General features: G+C 34.5%; 1 protein-coding gene across 1 annotated transcript; it reads right to left on the bottom strand.

Annotated features, from left to right (window-relative positions):
- Positions 1–1,836: 1,836 nt before the first annotated feature.
- LOC140059123 (tumor suppressor candidate 2-like) lies at positions 1,837–15,149 on the bottom strand. Its single transcript, XM_072104963.1, has 3 exons — positions 14,784–15,149; positions 5,217–5,337; positions 1,837–3,008 (listed from the first exon to the last, which is right to left on the bottom strand). The coding sequence occupies exons 1-3, from the start codon at positions 14,975–14,977 to the stop codon at positions 2,940–2,942; spliced, it is 384 nt and encodes a 127-aa protein (XP_071961064.1). The 5' UTR covers positions 14,978–15,149; the 3' UTR covers positions 1,837–2,939.
- Between the last annotated feature and the right edge of the window lie 804 nt (positions 15,150–15,953).

Below are 15,953 nucleotides of genomic sequence, written 5' to 3'. Positions count from 1 at the left end.
TATGGCCTTGTTGACACAAACTTTCAGAGACTCGTTCATCATTTCATTTGTAATAATTTGCCTTTATTATTTTAATAGTGTTCATACGCTATTCAATATATTAACAAATATATCCACGACATTTTATTATTTTATTTAGTCAGCAAAGCATTCATTATGAATTGAAAATATTACATAATTGTTATTAATAATAGGACGTGGTTTATAGGATGTTTCGTTCCAAAATCAATCAATCGAACTTTATAATGTACTAGCGCACGCGCGCGCAATATTCGTTGCCGCAAGTACTTCTTTACGCTGTGCACACATCGATATTTCACCGTAAAATGTGCAATTACATTTTTTTAAATATAAGAAAAAGTTTAAAGTATTTTCTTGCTCCTATTCTTTACATGCATTAATGGAGACAAGTTTGACACAAATTGATCTGCATATCACGTGACTATAATCCAATGTCGTAACTCTCTTATCTGCGCGAGAATGATAAACGCGAACGCATTATATATGATCCTCGAATACAAAAAATGCTACCCGATGAGTACTGTCAATTTACTTACCTATTTAAAAAATGTAGGCTATAGGCCTAGTTTACAATAAAGTATATAATAAAATACAAAAGGCCTTCCATACAAAGCTATACCTTCTTAAATCTGCATCACTTTACACGGATTTTTGTTATCGTATCTCTCAAACGGATCCATTTTTTGAAGAACCAGTATACAGTAGCTACCGATTATTTATTGACTATCGCCTAGCCTACAATGAGTATGACATCACACAAATTCGACACTTGCGGCGTAATAGTTAAGTCACATTTATTTTTAAATAACATTTATTTATATGAACATGTAAATAATAAAATTGCCGGATAATTTCCATCACGATAGTATAATATATTAACTTCACCATCGCGATTATGACAATTTTATTTTACAATACTTTACAAGAAAACAAGCAGCAAGTTTAAACAAATCAAATGTCGTACTCGCACAAAATGAAAACCCCTATTCGTATCCACTTCTAGACGCAACGCAAAAACTAGACTTGCCCCAAGTCTGTATTGTCTTTTTTTAATGTATTTGTTTTTATTTCGACCGCGATTTTTGATATTAAGACAAAACTCCGTCTGGAACCCAGACTACGCAAAAACATAAGCCGAACGCGATTTAACCAATCACAGGCGACTCGCTTGCGTTGCGCTTACGTCCTTTCGTTGTGTCCTGGAACTAAACTGAAAAAAAAACCCATAAAGAGCGCCACCTTCGAATAAATGAATTATGATTTCTGCCACAAACATCCAGAAATAAAAACTTGAACGGGTGAGTTGCATTAATATATATATATATAAAACCTGTACACAGACGTCAAAATTTTGTTTGAGCAGACAAGCACAGGAGCACATGGAATTTTCAAACGATATAATATCTAATATAGAACCATATCGATAAGAATTGTGTATTCTCATTTTGTGAGAGTTGCTCTGTCTACACTATGAAACGTCACGTGACAGAAACATGTGATGTGCATATACGGACATGATGATGTCATAGCACTACCATATTTGAGCATATTACAATCATATTTGGGCGCACATCAAACTAGTTTGCTTTACAGTAAATTGAAAAAGCCAAACTGTGAAATAAATATCCTACTAAGTACAAACAAAACTACAGTACTGTTCATAGTAAGTTTTCTAGAAATAAAAACTTCTAAATATATCTATTTCCCCAAACGTAATAATTGTATGTACATCTCAAGATTTTAACCACAATGTTGTATCGTACTGCATAACATATAGAAAAATCGTAACAAAACAATATTAATAATTAGTTCTAATTAATAATAAAATCTTTTAATACTCTAAAACACAGTAACAAACAAGACAAGGCATTATACAGTAATTTTGAAGATTATGATGATACAATACTGCAAAGTTCTTAAAATGTTTGTGCATAAAAGCCTTAATTAAACGACAATTTACACAATAATCTCAATCGTTACAATCTTCCATGATTCATTGTTCATTCCTCTTACCAACGAAATAAGAAAATGTTGTTGAAATCAAATCAAATTCGTATTACATGGTTGTGATGAGTCTATTGTTTTCTCAGAGATTAGAAGGTTTTGACAAAACTGCCGCTATATCAATGAAATTCCATAAAGAATATAGTAAATCTGTACTATCCATGCAGTGTTTCAATTTTCTGTGCAGGTAATTTAACAACCCTGGGAATAGGAACCAGCAACCCTGGGAATAGGAGCCAGCAACCCTGGGAATAGGAACCAGCAACCCTGGGGATATGCACCAGCAACCCTGGGGATATGTACCAGCAACCCTGGGAATAGGAACCAGCAACACTGGGAATATGAACAAGCAACACTGGGAATATGAAACAACCACCCTGGGAATATGAAACAACCACCCTGGGAATATGAAACAACCCCCCTGGGAATATGAAACAACAACCCTGGGAATGTGAAACAACAACCCTGGGAATGGAAAACAACCACTCCGGGAATGGAAAACAACCACCCAGCATCTGTATGGTGCAATGAGCCAATATTGTTACTGGTATTGCAATAAAATACTAATAGACTGACGAATGTAATAAAAAAAAGGGTGGGTATTCATGACAGAAAACAACCATACTATTGGATATAGGATGGGTTGATCTTGGTATAGCTTGACAGATCATAAAATTACTGGCTGGGTAGAAAAAGAGCAGAACGAACGACAATATGGGATGAAAAAATGTGAAAAAACACAGCTGAACTGGTGTGTACAGTACATAAAAATGAGCTTTAAGTTCTTATGTACAGAGATATATACATATATATTATCAATTTATTTCTTTGATTCTATGGCATTTAGCCATTTTAAAAGAAGTCCCTTCAGCAAAACTTTGACCATCAAAAGATAACTTTCATATCAGCCAATATCATGTGACCTCACACAGAACAAACGGCATATCCACATGTAACCTAGGTGGATCCAATGCAATCTCTCCCTGTAGAGAAAAAAGCAGTAAAGAACATCAGATTAAAATTGATACAATAAAAACATATATGTTGATATGTAACCTCACTGGATCCAATGTAATCTCCTCTTATGAAGAAATCATTAAGAATGTCAGATTGAAATGTACACAATAAAAAATAATGCAGTAGGCTGACATGTAACCTCAGTGGATCCAATATAATCTCTCCCTATGGAGTAGAGTGCTTTAATAACTGACATTACAGTAATGCACTAGACAGGTGAAACATAAATATAATTAAAACATAAACTTTGAAAATGAATGAGAAAATGATGAAACAAGACCCCATGCGGGTAAAGATAAATTACAACTAGACCACTGTGTATGCAGTGTGCTGATTATCTATTGCTACTGTGATCTCTATTGAGAAACTCATTTTATATGAAAATAGATGAGACAATAATGAAGCAAGACCCCATGCGGGTAAAGATAAATTACTGCTAGACCACTGTGTATGCAGTGTGCAGATTTTCTATTGCTACTGTAAACTCTATTGAGAAACTCATTCTATATTAAAATAGATGAGACAATAATAAAGCAAGACCCCATGCGGGTAAAGATAAATTACAGCTAGACCACTGTGTATGCAGTGTGCTGATTGTCTATTGCTACTGTCAACTCTACTGAGAAACTCATTTTAATTTTAAATTGAACTATGCTGTATTGTAGGCATCCAGGGATGTGGCTATTCATAGACATACAATTGATATTAAATTTCAGTGCAGTTAATCAGTAGTCCATCATCCAACACTACATGGTCTCACAAGGTGCGAATAGGGATGTCCAAACAGGGGTGAGGGAATTTCAATTTCTTTCACTTGTCCCCGGACAAGTACCTGCACGGAATTCACTTGTCCGAGAAAAAAATTTACTTGTCCCTCTTTATTGCGCAATAGGCAAAAAATTACACAAGTGTCGACAAATGTCACTCAAGTGTTTATTGTCTATTTAAAATTCAGCAGTTTATAGGCCTAGCCTAGACTTTTTTAGCCTGCTCAATATTTTGATAAAAATAACGGTCATTTTTAGGTTTTATTTTATTAACACAACAGTGTGTAGAGTACTGTAGGCCTAATTAATAAATAGTAGTTAGTAAATAAAAAATAAAAGAATTGAATTACCAAAAAAACTGTGGTGTCTATTATATACAAACGTATCATAGCCTAGTCGTGAAGTGATCTTTGCCTACTGTAGCTATGCCGGCTAGCTAGATAGTAGGTATATTTAAATTATTTTTTTAAATAATTTTTATTTTGTCCAGGTATAATTAAAATTATTTTTTTAAATAATTGTTATTGTTATTTTGTCCAGGCATAATTAAAATTATTTTTTTAAATAATTGTTATTTTGTCCAGGCATAATTAGTTAACAAATAATACCGAATTAATGTAGGTCTGGCTAGGCCCAATTACTAATTAAAGCTTGCCATCCAGACACTAGGCCTTAGACCGTCACCATGGAGAGAGAGAAAAATACCTCCAGGCCCCAGGCCATCCTTACTCTAGAAGTTAGGCCTCCTACTCTTACAACGGACGGAGAGAGGATGTTTTTGTTATTATCCAATTCACTAAATAAAATAGCTTGTTGCATTTCACAGGTAAATTTATAAAAAACATTCTTTTCCCTATGAAACCACTTTATCAATTGTCCGTTTCATGCACGATGTACAGAGAAAAATTAAAATACTGGGCCTACCACCTCCTCGCGTGTATACAGCTTCCATCTTGATGCATGGTATTTTTGATCAACAATACCTGGTAGAGTCCATTAATTACGGGGGTTCTTTTTAACTGGGCATTTTTTTAATTACCCAGTTAACCTATGTCTCAACCACTGCATGGTCCAAAAATGTTTTCATTACCTCCCTAAATAGAAAATCGTGTAATCTATAATGATGTGACTCAGGTCATTGACCAATCAGTGATGTATTAAATGCACTGGGTTTAATGTGCTTTGAAGAAGCCTGCTATTTGTATTAATGCACATGGCTAACTGTGTTGGCACATGGTTTTCTGTGTTCTTAGTTTAATTTCCTGAATTTCAAAAGTGCTTGTCCTCGGACAAGAGGATACGTTAAATGTGGTTGTCCGACCGTAAAAACCACTTGTCCCGGGCGTCGGGCAAGTGGGTTCGCTCAGCCCTGCCAAAGGATAATAAATTTGTTATCGTTATACGTACCAAAGGCTTTATGTTTGCTAGAATACGCTTCATACCAACTTTCCTTCTGCCGTTGTGTTTGTCGGAATCTTCCACGTAAAATTCATGAGCAACGTGCCCGTCTTCATCGTAACACATTGAACTATAAGGACAAAACAAAATATGGTAATGATATACCCAAATATGGTAGTGATATGACATCATCATGTCCATATATGGACATCACATTTTTTTTTGTCACAGTATAATTGTGTAGGCTTAACACATTGAACAAAACAAAATATAACTAAATATTATATTATTCCTTTCAGTGAGCTATAAAATATGCAAATACTAAAGACACTGGGACAATAAAGCAGCCTAAAGCTCTGTCTACACTATCAAACTAGTTTTTTTTGTAAAAAGTGTGATGTGCCCAAACATGGTAATGATATATCCAAATATGGTAGTGCTATGACATCATCATGTCCATGGGCACATCACTTTTGTTTTGCCCATAAACGTCACAACAAATTCTCCCTAATTTCATAGGCAAGTGTCTCCCCATGAGGGTTATCCCCATGTGTTCTAAATAAGGGGCTCATGTATTGTATAATGGTTGGTGGTAATGTAGTATGCTTTGCTATCGTGCTACAACATCTTGTTTTTATTTACATAATATTCATATTTTGTTGTTGAATCATTTCATTTAATTTGCTAATAGCATCCTGCTTATCATATTATATTGTCCTTGATATTATGTAGATCTCCACAGTACTTATTCCTCTAGGGTACTAAAGTACTACAGCTATTAATATCTTTAGATTTCTATCATAGCTGACATTTGCTAACATAGACTTTTGTAATTGTGTTTCTTCTTTTCTTTAATAATTTAAATAAAAACCTTTTGCTTTTCTGATTTTTCTTCATTTTAATTTGTAAAAATTTCGATAAAAATACAAAGTATTATTATCACCCCAGGTAATATCTAGCACATGATTGTATTCATGCAATTTGATTGGTTAATTACGCATCAGGTGTTATTTGGAACTATCTCATGGAAAAGTGATATCTAAAATGGTGATAATGAACAGCTCAGCTCTAATGCACGTTCAGCTTTTGTAAACATTTTGAAAACTATTTGCTACACGACGTTATTGACTGATCACGTTCGGAATTCAACTTGCTGTGTGCGCCAATCTACTCCGCATCTAAGGTTGGACCACTGCCTTTTTTAATGGCCTAGCTTTCCCGGCCTAGCATTTGTCAATGATTTACGATGAATAAATTGAATACAAGTAGATGTGTTACAAAAAATAATTAATGTTTTGTATTCGTTGAATGGAGAGAATATTTCATTCCTTGAAAAACTGCTCTATTTTTCAACTTATGAAATATTCTAACTATTCAACTCATAAACATTCATTATTTGCATAATATCAAGGTTGTTAAGTGATTAAATGTTGTGTGTTTTAATTACTGTACAATTATAATCCTAGTGAAACCCTTTAAAAATATGCAAAAAGAGAGGCACAAAATCAAGACACATCAATACAAAATTGAATGAATAATGGAAGGAGTAGATAAGCGAGAGATTTGTCGCTAATTCTGAATATGTTTAGCAGCTTGATTTATGGCATCAACTTTACAAGGTCTAATAAATGCTCAATTTCGAAAAATAACTGCACAAAAATAATTGAAATTCACAACTGTTAAGAATTACTTTACAATTAATATGATAATTGTGAATATTGAACTATCATTGCTCATAAAATGCTGAAGATCTATGTCAGGGTTAAAGATACATTAACAATAAACAGAAGTAGGCCTACTGTTTGAGCCAATAGAATAATTTTCCTTAATATTATAACTAACATTTCATATTTTGCAAGGTTTAAAGATATATTGTCTCCCCTGAAAAAATAATTTGTTTTAAAATTAATGTTTTTGTTGAATATGCCATTTTAATGTCACATAGTAGTTACAGTAGAACCTGTGTTTTACGTACCCTGATTTTACGTTCCCTCGATTTTACGTACGCTAAAAATAACCGATGACGTCATCATTTTCTTACATTGAGGGCGCAATTTAACAACAACAAAGCACACAAAGCCACAAGCATGGCTGTGTGCTACAGGGTTGGGTAGGTTTGGCCAGTATGCGTACCTTTTTATGGCCAGCGGGCGTCCCGGATATTGCGCAATATGGCCAGCGGGCGTCCAATTATTGCGCAATATTTTTTCAATGGCAGCGTCCGCTCCGTGCGTGTGAAATACGTACAATTTGACAGAGAGCGCTATATACATAATTAATTTTATATATACAGCATTTGCAAGTATAGGGCAAGCCTGAACCGAGGCCTCTAAAAGCCTATCTATCTGTTCAGAGCAGGCTAGCCCTAAACTGATTTAATAAATTATTTTAGGGCCTAATTAATAACAATAATTCTTAATAGTTAAACTATTATAATGTCAATCAAAAAACATTATAAATGAAAGTTCACATTATTTAATTTTTTTTTTCTGATAAATAATAATACTACGTGGCCGGCCGGCATCTCACGTGGAAAATTTAAATATAACGCCCTCTGCTGTCGGATTGTACGTATTTCATACGCACGGAGCGCGCGGACGCTGCCATTGAAAAAATATTACGCAATAATTGGACGCCCGCTGGCCATATTGCGCAATATCCGGGACGCCCGCTGGCCATAAAAAGGTACGCATACTGGCCAAACCTACCCAACCCGTATCGCTGTGTGAGGAATTCTGCTGTGTGTGGGACAAGCTACGCACGTGCATTCCCCATAAAGCAGCGACTGTTTTTTTTTATAGAAAACAATTATATTTTTTAAACATCGCACAGCCTGTATAGACTGTACTTTTCTAGTTAGGCCTCACATCTTGCTAGGCCTGCTAGCCTGGCCTGAATAGTCTAAGCAAGGCCTAGCTAGTGACCACCTGCATAATGTACAGAAGGCAAACACGGCCAGCTACGATCTCTACGTATTTGGGGTCAATTTAAGGTCAACCTTGATTTTACGAATCCTTTGTTTTACGTACGCCTTTCGGTCCCGTACCGTACGTAAAATGGAGGTTCTACTGTATTCACTTTGACCAAAAATTGGAAAAAAACTTATTTACCTGAAAAAAACTGTAATTTAACGCAAAAAAGGCCAAATTGACTGAAGTGAAAGTGAATGGATTTTGGTTAAATTTATAACCACTTATTTTGTTTGTTTTTTTTCTACAGAAGTGATTAACATTAAAACTGCAAAAATTGCTTATTCAAAGTCTTTTTAAATTAATCTTCATTTTTCATGTTTTTGCAGGACAATACATCTTTAAATTAAAAAGTAAAAAAGTATTAGTTAGTTGCTAACGTTTTCCGTCTTCCGACATTACGCTTTCCACAATTTGTTTCCATTTTTTTCTGTTTATGGCAGGATGGTTTGTGTTTCTATTAAAAGTATTAACTATTAATTTAAATAAATTTGATCAGAAAAAAATAATACACACCGTATCCGATTGTGTTACTGTATGTAAAAACATCATAGGCAAATTCTGTCATTTCTATACTGAAATATAGAACAATATTTCATTGCCTATAGTGGTTACAATGAGTACAATAAGCAAATGTTATTTCCGAAAATATTAAACAATCGTCAGTGTTTTGAATTTGAAAAAAATAACTCTAATTTTGAAAATGTGTTGAAAGATTATTGTATTCTGTTTTCCCTTTAACATTCATCTTATTTTGCCGAAATTACAATCCAAAAACAAAAACACAAATACATTCCAATATGTTTTAGGGGGAAAATAATTAGAACAGTCTGCTCATAATGGAAATTAGAAACATGTTTTTATCAAGTATGGATATGAAAATTACTTCTCAAATGTCACATAATTTACTGTACTCTGTTACTGAAAAGGAAAAGGAAAACAATAACAATTTAAGAAAAAAAATGTTCTGACGTAAAAAAAAAGAAAATAAAAATTCAAAAGTTTGATATACAGATAGGAGATTTTTTTGTGCTGGTACAAAACAGTGAATGCATCAAACTGTTACTATTAGAGTGGAGGGTCATGGGTTCAAGTCTCGTCACATGTCAGGATTTTTCCAAGGACAAAATTACAACTCCACTCTCAAAGACTTGTAATAAGATTTTGTTTATGTAGAGCATCTTGTGTATTGTTTGTCTTGTGATCCTCTGAGAGTCCCTATTGATCAGCAATTGCTGGATGGATCATCCCCATTAAATATGGTAAAAAAAAATAGCTATTACTAATAGGTTTTTAACTATATTTTACTTTACAAAAGTCATTGTAATGTAATTAAAACCAGCAGTGAAATCACACTGATGAAGTGGAAATGGCTCGGACATGTGCTAAAACTAGCAAACGACAAAAGCAGAATTGCGCCGACAATGACATGGCAAAGAAAAGAAAGACAGACCTAAGATGACGTGGACTGGAGATGACCAATTGACCAGGAAAGAATGGAAACGGGGTGGAGATCAGGGATGGAGGTAGAAACAGGAGCAAAAAACCAAGAGAGATGGATAGAACATCCATATGAGGTTGTTCAAGCTGACATGACAATCTACATGGTACACTTGCTTGTAGTACATTATGTAGGCTTACGAGTCACGCGTATTAAACATTGTATCATCTATAACGGTAGAGTAACTATAAAGCAAGAAACCTGGAGAGATGGAATGAAGAGAATGTTATCCTTAAATGCGTTACTGGGCACGAGAATGATCTTCAAGCTGACATGACAATCTACATGGTACACTTGCTTGTACACATGCGTATTAAACATTGTATCATACACATGACGGTAGAGTAAATATCTAAAGTTGATTAGGTACATAAATACACAGGAGTGGAGTACTCCTTGACACGACTCTGAACTAATATTTGATGTCGCTACAAACGTCAATAAACATTTGTTCCATCTCACTGAAAGCATTGTGGAGTTTATTAACCAACTGAATGAAAAAGAAATTAAAGCAGAGGAGAGTTTCCGGTGTTGAGAGAGTTTCAAGTTTGGAGAGAGTTTCCAGTTTGGAGAGAGTTTCCAGTTTTGAAAAAGTTTCCAGTTTATGGCGAGTTTCCGGTTTTTAGAGAGTTGCCGGTTTTTGGAAAGTTTCCGGTTTTTGGAGAGTTTCCGGTTTTTGGAGAGTTTCCGGTTTGTGGAGAGTTTCCAGTTTTGGGAGAGTTTTAGGTTTTCAGAGGTAAGTTACAGTTACACTACCAAGTATGGTCACCAAGGTTAAATCCCCAATTGGGTGACCCCCAATTATTTAAAACAAAACAAGCCAGTGCAATAAAACTCATTCCAATGTTGACCTAGTTTTATTTTTGCAAGGAGTTAAGTTATCATCCACTGGTGACACAACAAATGTACATACATTGTTAACAGATGTAACCTTTCGCATTCGTGTAATACAATCACTGCAACACTTATTTGATTATAAAAAATCAATGTCTTGCTTGTTGGTGGTATAGAGCCACGTTTGTTCCGGTTCACTGGTTATTAAGATGAAGATAGATCTGTTAATGGAGCAGCAGACAATGTGCATGCAATCTGTATACTGTAGTAATACTAATAACAATGCCGTTCATGTTACTTTCATATAGGGAATGCATTTGGAGGCATGTACAACTCTGTTATCTCTCCACAGGGAAATATAATAGTTATTAGGGTGTATGATATAACCCTATTGGTTAATTACAACTTTCAAAAAACAAGGTAGGTTCTGTTTAGTAGCACTAGTAGAATCATTTCGTTTATTTTTCGACTTGAAGCATAATACTAATAATAATATCAATACATTGCAATAAGGAAAAATGCAGGGAAAGGGTACGGTAGCTTAAGCAAAATAAATTTCGCTGTAGGTAATTAAAATGAGCCAGTTACCTCTCATACAGTACTTATAACAATAATAACATATACTGTTTTTTATATTACCATATTTAATGAGGGTGAATCCATCCAACAATTGCTGATCATTTAATCAAAGTATTTAATAAAGATCTATAATTAAATAAAAATTGAAAAAACAATTGTACAGTATATATAGTACTTCTGCACATACAACACTGCACAGTATTAATAAACATAACGGGTCTACTTTTAAGCAGATAATTTTTGTTCTTAATGTTTACAGTATGCTATTAAACCTAATAACGTTTTTTTTTTATTAGTCTTTATACTGTACAGACAGTAATAATAATAATACCACATTAGTACAGTTAGTAGGGGATGTACTGTATACTGTAGTACGTTCAATGTTTTCTCACAATCACATCTGTCCAGCTAATGGTTATCTAACTGTAAGCCATTGACATTTGATGCTTGACCGTAACCCAGAATATCAGTTAAAATACTGTTCTGATATGTCGCCATGAAACCTACCAACAAAATTAAAATGGCACCAATAGTACTGTAATTAGACCTGATTATTGTAATTACCGTACTGACGCGGGTATAAGCCCATACTCGGGTATAAGCCCACCCCCGACTTTTGACTAATTTTCATGAAAAATTAGGCACTCGGGTATAAGCTCACCCATTAATTCGAAGATCTACAGTGTGTGTCGTAATACATTATTTTGTATTTGGCGACGTCCATACACCGAATACACCTACCTTTGATCATAACCAAGCTAGGCTAATATACGCTAGGCCATATGAGGCCTAGCAGTCCTGTTTTGTTTACACTCCATTGCGGTCGAAGATCGCTTCACACACGACGCTACAAGTCGCCAAAACGGAAAACCACTATTTGGTATCGGCTGCCATAAACAAGCTTATTAAATTTCTATTTAATGAACATTGTATACTTGGTTTTCTGCTTGATAAATTCTTGTTCAATTGATGTTTAAAATAAGGTATTCTACGATAAATTACACGAACTATAAGCTAAATTTTCCGACACTCTACACCTCGTGTATTTTAGAGGCAACGTCGTACACGTGAGGGCGCTCGCTCGCATGGTGGAATACACAGTGTACATGTGCTGTTTTTGACGATCTGCATTTTTGGATCCTCGGGTATAAGCCCACCCCCCAAACTTTACGTGATTTCATGTTCAAGGGGGGTGGGCTTATACCCGCGTCAATACGGTAATATAATTTCCCCTTTTCTATGAAAAGTCTGATATCACACAAAGTATTACATCTGAAGGAGAACTGATGATACTTTGTACAGAGTGGACACAGGATGCTCCTTGTCAAAATGTGACATAAGTTTATTTTTAAAATTAACATCCAAAAAGCATCTCTATAGTACAGTATCAATCTACTATTATTAGCCTACTGTATCATAGGGTTTAAGTTTAAGATGGGGTAAAAGATCACCAAGGTTCATTGCATTCATTGTTCTGTTTCATCATCGCCAGCAGAGTTAGTAGAGGTCTTGATCTATGTTGGCTATGCATTGAATAAAATAAAACAAAGCATACACTGGTAATTTTGAATGGCAAAACAAAGTGAGGGGGGGGGGATGTTGTTTAATTGACTCACATGAGTAAAGGCAACATTTTTTATCCTTGGGTGATATCCCATCTTTGGGAATCAGTTACTAAGACAGGAACCAATGTGGAATTTGTTGTCAAGCGCCATCCAAATCTTAAAACCATCAAATAATGGTAAGCCTAAAGCTCTGTCTACACTATCAAACTAGTTTTGAAAGAAAAAGTAGAGTGTAATGTAGCCAAATATGGTAGTGACATGACATCATCATTTCCATGGGCACATCAAATTTGTTTTTGCACATAAAGTTTGATAGTATTTTGGCAGAGGTTAATGAAAATATTCAATTCTAAAAGTAAACAACCAAGGCAAGGTTAAATCTATTTTTCAACTCATCCCTGACATGACATCATAATACTTTAATAGAAGTGGGTACATACAACGTTATTCATTTTAAAAGTAATTAGAATTGACATTTTTATTAATAAACAATGCATTTTAAATGTATTTTAAAAGTCATAAATAGTGAACAGGCTACTGCTACTTAGAATGACTAATGACATTATATTGGACATTGCCAACTTCCACCCACACAACATCTAAGAGATTTTGTACAGCAAGTTTAAGGACATTCTTTATTAACTAATGACTATTATTGTGTATAAATCATCTTGACATGATGTTGCTGTAAAAGAACATGATTTTAAATGTCATAATTATATGCAATAATTAGACACAAAAGACATATAATTGTCACCGCAGTGATGTCAGTAAAAATTGGAGAGTTGAGGTAAAGATTGTAAATAAAAGGGATCTTCCTGTTTGTGCTTGGTAGAGTTAAAAATGCAAAACAAAAACAATGTAAAAATGTCTACACATTTTTTGTTATAAAAATAACTGTAAAATAAAGTATATATTAATTATTATTAAAAGAAAAGCATTAGGCCTAGGGTAGAGGGCGCGCTACTCGGACATTGTTGTTAGTCGGCCACGTGACACTGTTTACTTATGAATATGTATAAAATATTGACCAATCAAATAATTTTTCCTCATGAATTATTCATTACCGATGTCACGTCGCTGGGTAACCAAAAAAAATTACAATTTTCCATGAACATCGCTTCTAAAACCAATAATTTATGTAAGGTAAAGTTCAAGGTCACACGTGATTTTGGGTTTTTAAAGAAACTTATAAGGTCATAGGTCTATAAAATCTACACCAAACTTATTTAAAATGTATAAAAGTAACCCAAAATTTGATTTTAATACTACACGCTACACGTGGATATGGCTGATAGAGGGCTTCAAATACCAAGAACCAAAATGGTACCCCTGTTTTAGAAGTCGGACAGTAGGTGGCGCTATATATAAAAACATTGAATTAAGCTCATTAATCACTAAAATTAATTAGTGGATCGCATTTTTTAAAGTAATTCAATATCTCTATAAAAATCAAATATTATAAATAATTTTTTGTAAATATAAAGAATAAAATGATTATATTTGTATATTTAAAAAAAAAAAAATTTTTTTTAATGAAATAATGTGAAATATAAACAAAACATTGAGGGCGTCCGAGTACCAAAAAACGCGTCCGAGTACCGATCCTTGAAGGCCTAGGTAATCCAGGGCCCTTCTAGATATGAATTTAGTTGCTGTTTTTGGCGACACTAAATTATTATTACAGTTATATTTGTAAGTTTCTATTAAAATTCTAAAAGTTTGTCTAAATGTACAATTTTAGCAATTGTGTACATTATAGTGTTAACCGTCCGAGTACCGCACCCCCTACCCTAGGCCTAATTTGTAGGTGAAAATATTCTATTCAATCTATCTATCTAGGAAAGTCCTTATAATAGACTGGACTACTGTACTGTAGATACTAGCTACGCTAACTACAGCAGCCTAAAGATAGGCTAGCCTAGTCTAGTTTCTAGAATAATCTATTCTCTATCATACCAGCCTATAATATAATAGAGAGGCTAGGCCCCTACCACTACCTAGCCTAGAGAGAGATGCCTAGCTAGACTGTTAATTATATGTAAATGTAAATAATTATTAGTCAAAGATTGTTCATACATTTTTAAATGTTGGCATACATTAAATACAATCATGTTGATAAACTAACCTTCTCCGTTTCCTCACCCATGGGGCAGCCTTTGCACGAGCTAGCGATTTATTGTTGCGTTTATCTTTACCGGGCGGAGGCGAATCATCTCCATTGCCATTGCTGCGAAGTGTTTTTCTCTTCAGCCAGCGGGCTGGACCAGAGATGAACGTTTTCCACATCGTTATACATACAACAGAAACCCAGCCTCCCATGAACGTCAACCAAATATATTAGTAGTCTTATTATCTCGTTTCCGTATTTCTGTCATTCGTCTAAAAATAACTTTATATAACAAGATAATTACTTAATGAGTTAATAAATTAAGCGATGAGTGATACGCTTCCTCTCCGCGAGCCAGCCGCCATATTTGTTTGCTTGTTGTGCACATTATTGATTATTCCCTAAACTCGAAAGACATACAACTACAGAGGGCTGAATTGTACTATTACTATTACGTAACTGTACTTTTGTTTTATCACTCATAACTTAACGCATGCACATGAATAGTGCGAGGTAGAACTACTATTAACATTATACTGTAATATTTATTTATTTTGTTTAAATTGATAACCCAGGGGAGCGTGCTTATCATCAATTCACACAGTTGTATACTAAGAGTCTACAGATTTCCGAAATACATTTAGACCTCATCCCAGCATGCACCGTTTGTTTTTGTATGATCCTTACTTTGGGTATACTTTTATTGAATGAATTTGCCCAGTGAAATTTAGAAAATGAACACAATAAACACCTTTTATACATAAAATTGGAACATGACAACGTTGGCAAAATATCTGCGCACCGCGCGACCAACATAAAGGTCCCGTGTACTTAACAGTGCACGTTAAAAAACTTAGTACACTATTCGAAAAGAGATGGGGATCGTCTCCCGGTGTGCTGATCTGGTGGTAGGCGCTAAACTTCTGGCTGCCGTGGGTCCGTAGAGGGCCTAATCCGAATCTCTTCAGTTCCATAAGCTTGAGGACTAAGATAATTACCTTTAGGGCCTACCTTTTACCTTTAAGAAAATAAATGGATTCTTAATAATAATATTTTTTATCAAAATCATGAAATTATTGTGACACATCAAAGACCGCGTAAAACGTTGATGATTTTATAAAATAGCAAACATTAATATCCGCAAAATATAAATTGGGTTACAGACTCTTTGCAATTTTTAACAATAGG

Source organism: Antedon mediterranea, chromosome 9, assembly GCF_964355755.1.
Source record: "Antedon mediterranea chromosome 9, ecAntMedi1.1, whole genome shotgun sequence".
Taxonomy (NCBI): Eukaryota; Metazoa; Echinodermata; class Crinoidea; order Comatulida; family Antedonidae; genus Antedon; species Antedon mediterranea.
The sequence above is the reverse complement of the archived record's forward strand: the minus strand, read 5'-3'. Positions and strand labels throughout refer to the sequence as shown.

Excerpts from the sequence above, each read along its gene's own strand:
- LOC140059123 (XM_072104963.1), bottom strand. The coding sequence starts at position 14,977 with ATGGGAGGCTGGGTTTCTGTTGTATGTATAACGATGTGGAAAACGTTC. Across the intron at positions 5,338-14,783 it reads TGGGTGAGGAAACGGAGAAG|TTCAATGTGTTACGATGAAG; the intron begins GTTAGTTTATCA and ends TTGTCCTTATAG. Across the intron at positions 3,009-5,216 it reads TAGCAAACATAAAGCCTTTG|GGAGAGATTGCATTGGATCC; the intron begins GTACGTATAACG and ends TTTTCTCTACAG.